At 43.3% G+C, this 12,153-nt stretch overlaps 1 protein-coding gene across 2 annotated transcripts in view; it reads left to right on the top strand.

Annotated features, from left to right (window-relative positions):
- The window catches only part of SCN4B (sodium voltage-gated channel beta subunit 4), a 50,207-nt gene extending 38,525 nt beyond the window's left edge, over positions 1–11,682 (top strand). For both annotated transcript variants that reach the window (XM_069947065.1, XM_069947066.1), the window contains exons 3-6: positions 1,627–1,808; positions 8,046–8,289; positions 8,623–8,752; positions 9,747–11,682. In XM_069947065.1, coding sequence (XP_069803166.1) covers positions 1,627–1,808; positions 8,046–8,289; positions 8,623–8,752; positions 9,747–9,831 — 641 coding nt within the window. In that variant the 3' untranslated portion in view covers positions 9,832–11,682. The remainder of the gene's footprint in view (positions 1–1,626; positions 1,809–8,045; positions 8,290–8,622; positions 8,753–9,746) is intronic.
- The last annotated feature ends 471 nt before the right edge of the window (positions 11,683–12,153 follow it).

The following is a 12,153-nucleotide window of genomic DNA, read 5'->3' as shown; positions in this document are numbered from 1 at the left end:
TTAGTAACTAATTTATGTGATATGACTTTCTTTTTTTAGAAGCAGAGAATTTCAAAGTTCATAAAATGCAAATTTTTACAATTTTTCATGATATTTTGATGTTTTTCACAAAAAAACACACAAAGTAGTGACCAAATTTTGCCACTAATATAAAGTGCCATATGTGACGAAAAAACAATCTCAGAATTGCTAGCATACGTTAAAGCATCACTGAGCTATAAGCACTTAAAGTGAGACAGGTCAGATTTTGAAAAATGAGCCTGGTCTTTTAGGTGCAAATAGGCTTGGTCTTGAAGGGGTTAAAATCGCCTGGACTATTGAGTTCTGCAAAAAAAAATTTAACGACCGTGACACTTTAAAGTGATCAGGTTTCTTTCAGAAATGAAGCTTGATCTCTTAGAGAACACCCACTGGAACTCCAGGTTACAGCTCAGCATGTATTGAAGTAAGCAGTAATTTAATAGTTATCTGTAAGGTTAAATAATATTATCCCTCTTCCTTTAAGTGGGAACACAGGATACTGTCATTATCCGTTACAGTGATGTAATCCTAATTACTAAAATTGTTATTCAGACCCCACAACCTCTACAAATCCTCTTCTGGTTCCCTGAATTTTATACAATTTCTGAATCAGCTTTTCCAATTTGTAAATGGACTTTGTGACTAATGGTATTAAAGGGTATTCCCATCCTGACATTTATGGGATATCAACAGGACATGCTATAAATGTCTGATGGATGCCGGAACCCGAGAACAGCTGAACAGTCTTACGCACTTTACGTAACTCCCATAGAGGTTATTAAAGGTTGTGTAAAATGCTTAGCACTTCTATGGGAGTTACATAAACTGCATAAAAACAGCCTCATCCAACCTCATCTGGCAATGCAAGCATCAGGGGTCGCTCATACTCAAAGTGTTGGTTCCATGTATAGCAAATCCTATGGAAAAATAAGAGAGGTGGGTGGGTCCGATGCTTGGTTCTATTTGGTCAGTGTATGTATGGCAAAAGATCCCCAATGTCCAGAAAAGAGGGGGTGCTTTTAGGGTGCTACTTTCAGTATAGTGTCCTGGACATCATTTTTAGCACAGTGTAGAATGGACAGCGGACACCAAATAATGTAGAAGAATAAAAACTTTTCTTTATCTGTTTATATGTTTAATATATGTTTTTATTAATTAAGTTTCCTAAAGAAGTCTAAGGATCGTTCACACTACGGAATTGTTACCGAAATTCTGTGCAGAACCCCTACGCACAGACTCTGAATCCTGCCTTCTATCAGTTTGAATGGAAGGGCTTGCATGCCTCCGCTCTCCGCACCTCTCCACTCAAAGAATTGACGTGTGGAGTGGAGAGGCGTGGAGAGTGGAGGTGTGTGAGCCCTAAGCATTCAAAGTAATAGAAGGCAGGATTCGCGTGAGGGTAGGGGGGTGGGGTGGCGGTAATGGGTTCCGCACAGAATCTCGCCGCCGATTCCGTAGTGTGAATGGGGCCTAAGGTACATAGTAAGTATTCCTGATGTTTTACTGATGTGATACTGTTTGATTTTCTAGTATTTAAATGCATTGTATTCACTTTACTAACTGCTTTGTAAAGAAATGAAAATTAACACTTTTCTCTATTTCCAGCTGCGTTACTTGTCCATACCTGCGTCTCTTTAGAAGTCAATGTAGGAAAAACCCCTCAGATCAAAGCTCGGAATGGAACAGATGTTTCCCTGCCCTGCACATTCATGACCTGCATTGGTTTTGAGGATGTTACCTTCTATTGGGAATATAGGACATTCAATCTGTCATCACCTGCAGAATTAGTAAGTATATCATATACAAGTCACTTGTATTTGATAGATTGAAGTCAAGTGGCTGTCAGGGTGATCTATGGATGTGCTTGGTCCTAATGAGCAAGGGACATTCTTTGGAAGTACAGTGTGTGCCTATGGTGAGTGTCATTCTACACGTTCTATTAACTAGCTGGATAATGAATAATAAATTTATCTCAACTTATGGCCCTATTACACGGAGCTATAATAAGGCTGATTGTGTCTTTTGGTCCTCACCTAAAATCATCAGCCGCCGACCACGCATGCTATGTGTAATAGCAATGCGTGGCCGACGACTGACGATTGTTGAAAAAAATAAAATAAACTATATATATTACCTCTACTCAGTCCCAGTGTTCTTCTGGCGTCTGCTCGCTTCCCGAAGTCGCTGCTGTAATTTTAGGGCGGGTCTCTGAACTGACAGGCCACTCAGCCAATCATGGTGGTCCTGGACAGTGATTGGCTGAGCAGCCTGTCAGTTCAATTACTGCTTCTGAAACTACAGTGGCAGCTCCGAGAAGTAAGCAGAAGTAAGACAGCCTCACCATGGACAGGTGATGTACACAGTTGGGCAAGGGCTGTAAGGACATCACTATCAATGCTTACTAAACGACTAGCCCTTGCTAAACGACTAGCAAGCCATTTAAAGGGGTAGTGCGGCGGTAAAGAATTATTGACAGAATAACATGTCACGTGCCGACTCGTCTCTGATCTTCAGTCTGCGATGTCGTCTTCGGAAGGCCGGGCTGAATCCCTCCGAGCGTCCTGAGTGCCGGCTGCCCTGTTCAGCGTCATCGGCTGCTCAACCGCGATTGGCTGAGCATAACTGTGCTCAGCCAATCACGGCTGAGCAGACAATGACGCGGCCGGTACTCAATGACGCTAAAGAGGGCGGCCGGCACTCAGGACGCTCGGAGGGATTCGGCCCAGCCGTCCGAGAAGATCGGAGACGAGTCGGCACGTGACAGGTATGTATAGCGCACCACACTTCCGGGTACACGGGTGGGGGTGGTGGGACACGGGGAAGGGGGCCATTCACAGACATAACATACATTACAAAGTTGTATAACTTTGTAATGTGTGTTATTCTGTCAATAATTCTTTACCGCCGCACTACCCCTTTAATAGGCTCATTAAGCGAGCACCGATCTGCTAGAGGCCATCTAATACGACCCTAAAACCTTTTCTTTTCTTATTAATACAATTTTAAATTAGTGCAAGGGGTATGTTAGTAACCGGACAGCAAGACAAGACAACACAGTGAGCCCTAAGCTCAGCCCCGCCCACTGTCCTCTACCTATTTGCCACAATCCGCCCTAAGATGGCGGCGAGCAACTGGGCGTCAGTCCCTGCACTGGCTAGGTGGGACACAAAGACAAGACAGACAGACAAAACACAATAAAGAATGGTCGACAGTCCGGGTCACAACAATCGGGCAGCAAAAGTACAAAATCACAATCCAAAGGCGAGGTCAATAAACAGGCAATATGGTCAGGGGCAGGCAGCAAGCAGGAATGGTCAGAAATACAAAGCAGAGTCAGAATAAACAGAGCAAGAATAGCAAACACAGAACCAGGCAGAGGCAAGCTCAATATCCGGCAAGGCACAGGCAGAAGCTGAAATCTTAAATAGGACACCAGGAACCAAGTCCAGAAGATGATAGGAGGGACCAGCTGTCAATCACTGAGGCAAAGGCAGGTTAACTGTTACATGACCAGAGCAAACTTAGAAGCACAGACACGGGTGGGGCAGGGAAAACAATTAGCAGACCAGAAGGAATAAGACACAGTTCAGACAGGGTAAAAACAAGGCAAACTAAACACAGAATAAATGGAAGATTATGGCCAAAATCGCAGTCTTTGGCGCAGAGGTCTAATCTTCGCAGCAGAGGGTGGCACTGATGCCTTTTCAGGCGCGATCATGACATTACCCCCCCTTTTATGAGGGGCCTCCGGACCCTCACAAGATGAACCAGACCTAGGAGGGAAAGGACCTCTAACAATACAGGTCTCAACATCGCTAGAGATCTCATCGTCCGTCTCCCATTCATCAGAATCCGACTCCAAGAGATATGTAACCGGTCTGACAGATCTCCCATAACTGCTCAAATCAATACCAGACACAGATCCAAATTCTGCCTTACATGAGGACACAGACCTAGTACCATCACCAGGACATACAGAGCCAATTTCCACCTTACACAAATTAGCAGACATGGTATCCTCGGCGGGACACACAGAGCCAACTTCCATATTGCCCGAACTTACTGACTTGTTATCAGCGGGACAATGCACAACAACTACACCCACCTGGGCACCCAGATGACCCTCCTGGTAGTCATCTGGACGCTGATGATCTGGCCTTGAAGGACGCTTGGCACAAAAACTGATGAAGTGTCCACTTTCACCGCAATAAAAACATAGTCCGTTTAGTCTTCTGTGTTCTTTACGGGCCAGGGATCTTTTAATTTTGCCCAGTTCTGAAGGTTTCTCCATGGTGACCAGAGGATAAGACATAATAGGCAGAGGCTCAGAGGAGACAGAGGAAGGAACATCAATTACACAGGGGGAATTCTGGCTAGATGTATTTTTACGTTCCCTGAGCGTGCGATCAATAGAAATCGCTAGAGAAATTGCCTGTTCAAAGGAGCTAGGGGTGGGGTGACTAAGCCAAGCCTCTTTAAAGGTCAAAAATGTGTTCAGGTCCCCTGAACACTTGTCAGGCTCCTTGAGCGTGACCACTGGGGTGGCAGGAGTGGTAGCTGGTAGCTGCTGGGCCAATAGCCGGACCTGTTTGGCCAGCTCAGAAACAAGGGTAGCAAGATCTTCCACAGTAGCCATGGCACCAGAGGGGGCAGTATATATATTAGGCCGGATATTCTGTTAGTAACCGGACAGCAAGACAAGACAACACAGTGAGCCCTAAGCTCAGCCCCGCCCACTGTCCTCTACCTATTTGCCACAATCCGCCCTAAGATGGCGGCGAGCAACTGGGCGTCAGTCCCTGCACTGGCTAGGTGGGACACAAAGACAAGACAGACAGACAAAACACAATAAAGAATGGTCGACAGTCCGGGTCACAACAATCGGGCAGCAAAAGTACAAAATCACAATCCAAAGGCGAGGTCAATAAACAGGCAATATGGTCAGGGGCAGGCAGCAAGCAGGAATGGTCAGAAATACAAAGCAGAGTCAGAATAAACAGAGCAAGAATAGCAAACACAGAACCAGGCAGAGGCAAGCTCAATATCCGGCAAGGCACAGGCAGAAGCTGAAATCTTAAATAGGACACCAGGAACCAAGTCCAGAAGATGATAGGAGGGACCAGCTGTCAATCACTGAGGCAAAGGCAGGTTAACTGTTACATGACCAGAGCAAACTTAGAAGCACAGACACGGGTGGGGCAGGGAAAACAATTAGCAGACCAGAAGGAATAAGACACAGTTCAGACAGGGTAAAAACAAGGCAAACTAAACACAGAATAAATGGAAGATTATGGCCAAAATCGCAGTCTTTGGCGCAGAGGTCTAATCTTCGCAGCAGAGGGTGGCACTGATGCCTTTTCAGGCGCGATCATGACAGGGTATTCCAAAATAAAACACACCTGGGGTTTGATTGGGGAGGGGGCGGATCTAACCACTGGGACCTTTATAATCTTGAGAACTGAGTCACCTTAATTGGGTGGTAATTTGTGGGTGTATGCCGCCATTGGCTATCTTTGCTCAATAGACAGTAAATTGAGTGGTGGCACGCATGCACATCTTGCTGTTCCATTCCTAAGATAGACTCAGTCCCTCATTTTTTTTAGATTGTAGGGTGTTGCCCCAGTTGGATAAGGATTAAGTGTTTTAAGTTTCAATATCCCTTTAAAGCTAGTAGTTGTAAAAGTCCTAGTATGGGATTTTCAGGTCTGAATAAGGTCATGTTTTGGCTTCTTGAATGGGGTTGTTTTGGAAGCGAGTGTGTGGCTTCCTGCAAGCTCAACCTGAGCTACGTGTGATCCTGGCTACGGGGGGGGGGGGGGGGGGGGGGGGTTCTGTTTTGTGTTGAGATAATTATAAAACAAAACCACTGACATTAAAATTTTTAATGAATTTGAAATTTGAGATGAATAAAAAAACACCCGTTAGAGGTACCTTAACTGACATGGTTGATCCTGCCTGAGAGATTCTTAAAGACAATTTAAATCCTTTAAATCCTCTATGACAGCGCAAGTCTGGCAACTCTGGCAAACCAGGGTATATTTTCTAATCTAAATTAAGTTTGAAATTGAATTTGAAATTCAACTTTGGTGGAAGGATGATGCCTGACGCAAGGAATTTGTTAGTGACCCCCATAAAATTTTGTGCGAGATCCTGGTGTGACCCCCTCAAAAATTGTGGATGAGAGTCTGGTGTGACCCTATAGAAATTGATTTATAATTTGAAATTGAAAATGTAATTTTAATTGAATTTTGAAATTTAATATTGGTGGCAGGATGACACCTCACACTATTGTTAAGATGCCATGGAATTTGGTGTTGACTCCCATACAAATTGTGTGCGAGAGTCTGGTTTGACCCTTTTAAAACCTATTTGAATTATTATAATGTCTGTATAATGAAAATAAGAGATTGTAATGTACTTTTAATCATTTTATTTTTAAATAGAAAACTAAATTTGAATTTAAGGAAAAACTTGAAGTTTAAATTCAACATTGGTTGAAGGGTGATGTCTGACTGCACTAAACGCTGCGCTTTGAGACATTGGTGGACGTGGTAGATGACTGCACAGGTGAATGGGTGTTTGCAAGGTGGAAGCAATTTTGATAAATAACAATACAGTATTTTTAAGAGGCCATGGAATTTGGTGGTGACCCCCATAAAAATTATGATTGGAAGCCAGGTTGTGATCTCTGTAAAAATTGTGGTCTGGAGCCAGGTTGTGACCCCTGCCAAAATTGTGGTCAAGAGCCTTGTGGTGAAACCTGTAAAAAATTTGGGGGAGAGCCAGATGGTGACCCCATAAATATTGTGGTCGAAAGCCAGGTGGTGACCCCTGTAAAAATTGTGGCTGAGAGCCTGGTAGTGATCCTCCTAATTGTGAGTAAAAGCCTGTTAAAAATTGTGAGTGAGTGGCAGGTAGTGACTGTCCGTAAAAATAGTGGTTGAGAGCCTGATGGTGACCCCCATAAAAATTTGAGACTCATATAGAGGAGGAGGAGGAAGAGGAAGATGCTCAGTGGTCCTTTTCTAGATCCATTCCTCACCCAATTCATCCGCCTTACTTCCTGATCTAACAACCACTTCAGTGACCGACAACTCTCATCATCACTGGACCCCGCCTCTCTCCTGCCGCACTAGAACACTGGTTAGACTGGATAACACGTACTATATAAAATGTATGGCAGATGATTTTTTTATTTTTTTTGTCTTTTCTAGTCCTAAAGGGGACTTTTGGATAATAGTGGATATAACTGACCATTACTAGCTATATACCAGTATAGTATTTTGTACAATACTGGTATGTTGTATGGAATTAGCCTACTGACTGACAGACTACTAGTCCTCAAAAGAGCTGTTGGGCGTTTGGTGAACCTATTCCCCTGTCTGCCTAACCACACTAAGCTTACACTATGTCTGTCCTTGCTCCAGCAGCTCTCCCTGTCAGCTAACAGACTGCAAGTTAATTGAGCATCTAGAGACCTGGGTCTATAAACACCCAGATCACCTGATGCAGCCGACCAATCACTGCTGTGCCAGCAACCAACATGGCTACTGCGTACCAGGATCTTCCAGCATCTTTATAGGCTAATTAAAGCCACCAAACATGCAGGAAGCAGACTATCGATTTTAATCGAGCACCACAGGGTATTAGTTGGAGCATAGAGTACTTTAAAGTACCCCAATACTCGAGCGAACAGTGAGTTAGAACCAGCATGTTTGCTCATCTCTACTAGAGACTTAGTCATCTTAACATCTTTTCATTCTAGGCATAGAGGGTAGTATTATTTTGTGATTAACAAATAACTTTATATGACTACTAATGGCAGGCTGTCAATCACAAATTAGGACCACCCACAAAAGTTTAGAATAGAACAGAACAGAATATTTTCCCATAAAACTATATATCGATCTGCTCAGGTCATTCTACTCTATAACATGCTGCCTGCAGCCATCTGCCAAGATCACTGTGCTTTTCATGTGCGTTCTTTTCATCTAATGTTCTTTTTTTCTCTTTCTGATTACCAGCTTTATCACGGTACACTAAAGAACAAGAAATCCTTGCCTAAACCCGTGGATATTCCAAATAAAAGTTATCGGCATGATCGAATAACACTTGTTCCTAGCAATAACACTAAGGATTATAATTTAACATTAGTCCTCAGGGATGTGGAATTTGATGATGCGGGGCGGTACACCTGTATTGTAAAAAATAAAAAGGAGAAGGACGCTAAAAGCAACGCTACGGTCTACCTTACAGTGGTGGACAAATGTGAGTGTCACTGACTTGCTATCTATTCATAATTGTTCATTCTAGTAAAATAAATTAAATTTAAAGGAGTTGCCCACTTTCTTCTTTTTCCACTTTTTTTGAATGCCCTGTGCAGGAATTAAATTACCATCATAAAAATTTTTTGAAAAAAAGCCTGTTTTTCTACGTTAAAAGAGGAAAAAGAAAAGAAAAAAAAATACATACTTTGACCCTTCTCTAGTCTTGATGGGTTTAGAGCAGTAGGTGTCAGATTTGCTTATAGTGTTGTTGCCCTTTGCTTATACCTTTTTTATACGTTTTTGTTCCATGTGCTTATACTATTTTTCTCCACAGTTGAGGTTGTGGATAACACGTTGACCCTGATTATTGTGTCTGTCGTTGGTGGAGTCATTGGGCTTCTTATATTAATACTTATCATAAAGAAGACAATCAGCTTCATTTTAAAGAAAAATCGTGACAAAAAGTGAGTTCCTGTTGCAAAAGAAATTTTGAACACTGTGGTCTAAGTTTGTAATGTGCAAAAAACTTGGAGTTTAGGTTTACTTCTCACAATGCTTTACAGTCTACGTAGCAAAATGTTCTATCAAAGTTGGACAGTCGGCAAAGTTCTGTCACAAAGCCAAAACTGGGCATCAGATGGCAGCAGAGTCAGTTATTGTGTAATGAGTTGAGTTATTGAATAAATTGACTGTAATTTTTAAAAGTCTTCAGGGTATTTGGCGGGTTCCTAGACCCATTATGCCAGTGGGTGCAGTAACAAAAGTAATAGGTTTAACTCCTTCACGTCCACAGTACGTATATATATGTTCCTGAAAGTGATGTGTGCGGGACTGCTACAGTGAAAGTGGCCTCGCACACATCAGTGTGTCCGGGGCTAGAGATAATGACAGGCAGCTGTGATCCCGCAGCTGCCTGTCATTAACCCCTTTAATGTTGTGATCTATAGCGATCGTGGCGTTTAAGGTAATCAGTGACAGGACAAGCACCTGTCACTGACTGATCGGGGGTCCCGATTGCTTGTACCGATAGGCGGGGGTTAGTGACTTACCTCTGTCCTGTCAGAACGCCGTTCTGTCCATAGGGTCTGCTCTCAGACGGGCTCTATGCACAGATGGCCGATAAGACTGATCTATGCTATGCTATGGCATAGCTCAGTACATGCAATCTAATGATTGCATGTTTTACAGTAAATTACACCTCAACCAGCCCTGTAGGTGGAAAAATAAAAGCGTTATGGCCCTTAGAAGGCGGGGAGGAACACTGCGTTACTTTGAGCCGGACATTCTGGCACCAATGACCTTGGTCATGAAGGGGTTAATGATGTGCAAGCTATGATTTGCCATCTGAAGTACCTGTACATAGGGTAGCAGGACATTTGTGGCATGACCTAATGTAAGCAACCGATTGGAGTGATTGACAGGTTTATATTCTCGTGTTTCCCTCTTCTTCATTCTCAGGAAAGACTGCCTTGTTAGTTCTTCAGTCAATGACAACACAGATAATGCCTCAAAGCAGGAAGCCAAAGCTAAACCCAAAGCATGATGTTTGCACTCTTCATGGACAGAAATGGACTGTGGCGTTTGAGCACGGTGCTCTGGTATTGCAGGATCATTTCCCAAGTGGAGAACTTCCTGCAGAATGAGGTTTATTACTTTATCCACTACATATGTTATTCTCTTGCACTGCACAGTTGTTACGTTGCCTCCTCCTATGCCTTAGTTTAGGTACTGTAAATGCCTATGTATAGCACCATGTAATTCATCAATGTGTTGCTGTGAGACAGTAACAATGCCCTTAGATGATCCTTTTTGTCTTTTTCAAGCAAAAAGTTGAGCAGGTGTTTGTGGCGAGGAGGGAAATATTTAACTTTTTTCTATGCATGGGGTGGGGGCTGACAACAAAGTATCACTGCCATTGACTGTCAGTGAATGTACATATATAAGTTTATTTCTATAGAACTATATTATACATATAAATGCCCAAGTTTCATGAATGTAGAAATACTTGATGTTTTTAAACCATTTACAGCTGAGGATGCCTGCCTGCAGCCCATCCTGCCCCGTCCTCTGCTTACCCTGCAATATGTCCTGACTTCTCTGACTTATTTCTCCATATAATGACAAGTTCTCTTCCGGCCCTTCTCAGCCTCCACCATCTATTATTAAATGCTGGCACCAAATAACATGACTGCCAGTCCCCACTGCAGTTGCTGCCTGGGCACTGTTCCTGCTTTCTGGATGAATGTAATAAAACGTATTCTTTAATACAAGTAGTTGTCATTTTGTCATTCCCACATGAGTCAGTATTACGGTACTGCTGAGGCGTTAGAACAAGGTCATGTGGTAAAAGAGACGCTATCACTAATAAATAACGTTTTTATCTGTACAAGACCTTCACAAAAACAGAGCCAGATAAAAAGAAGAAACAGCATAGGACAGTGCCCTTAAAGGAAAGGCCTATCAGTATCGGATTGGTGGAGGTCCAACTAAGGGGAATCCTCTCAACACCAGAATGTTTCCACCAGGGACCAGAAGGGAGAGAATTTTCCCTATTCTCCACTCAAATTTCTGTTACCACCCCCTGCCCAAGGCAGTTCTTCAGCGATCGGCTGAGCAGTGAAGTCCTGTTCCAACATCTTGTCCCAGAAAAGCACCAGAGAACTGCAACAGGAGCCATGGGGGACCAGTATGACATATTATATAATGTTTTGTGGGAGTCTTCTCATATCATGTTAAATATTACAAGTTTTTGTTACTAGATTTCTGGAGATGGGTCATTTATTCTGATTCTCCTAAGAATTTTCCCCTAACAATGGGCAGATGGCATCTTCGTCATAGGTTTTCTTTGTTTTACTCTGGATTAACACAGAAGGATTATATTGTTGATTAATCTTGATGATACTTTGATACTTCAGTAATCATCTATCGTTCCTTTTTTTTGTTACACACAATGCTGTAGAGTTCTGATGGCAAGCCTTTACAGACCAGCGAATGCATGATACTGGGGACCCCATCTGATTTGTCCGAGTCTGGAGGATTGGTGGAGGTTGAGACAGGACCGGATGTATGCAATGCGGCAATGGGCATTTTCAGGAAACACAGTCGCTCTGTGCCCAGCACTCAACAGCTGCCTACAGTTTGCCAATGAATATTGGGGCGGCAGATACTGCAGATACTGTAGGTGGATGAATACTTATTAGAATGGGCAGGCCGGCTGGGGTGGATCTGTACACTGAGGATAGTAGCCCTGTCCCCAGGGCAGGTGTGCTTAACTGCCTAATTTGCACAGGGAATAAACTACAAATTTTGAAAAAATAGTGCCAAGTATTAAGGTAATAAAATTGCCTTGACCCTCCGCACCCCATGAGGTATAGAGACATACAGTATCAGCAGGTTAGATGCTTCTTACTGGAGATGAGCAAATTTACAGTACAAACGAAGCAAATTATTTCGTTAGCTCAGAAATCTGCTTATCAGCCTGCTGCCTTTGAAGTCCATGCTGCTCCGCTCCGGGTGCCGGAAAAAAGCTGGATCCAGTCCTGGGAGAAGTTTCCCAGGACTAGATCCAGCTTTTTCAGGCACCCAGGGTGGAGCAGCTTGGAGCGGCATAGACTTCAAAAGAAGCTTCGATTCACTTTGTTTGTACTGTAAATTTGCTCATCTCTACTTCTAACCTGCTGTTGGTCTCCCTTTAAAGGGAACCATTCACCCTGTGGCCCCAGGCATAAACTGACATACAGTTACATAAAGGTCAATATACTTACCACATTGCTCCCGATCCCGTCCCGGATCCCGTTGTTGACACAGAGAAATCTCTGATTCTTCTTCTCGCGCCCATTATGGTAATGAGCGCCGCCGGGCCCGA

Source organism: Dendropsophus ebraccatus, chromosome 12 (genome assembly GCF_027789765.1).
Source record: "Dendropsophus ebraccatus isolate aDenEbr1 chromosome 12, aDenEbr1.pat, whole genome shotgun sequence".
Classification (NCBI taxonomy): domain Eukaryota; kingdom Metazoa; phylum Chordata; class Amphibia; order Anura; family Hylidae; genus Dendropsophus; species Dendropsophus ebraccatus.
This window is presented reverse-complemented; position numbering and strand designations above follow the sequence as displayed.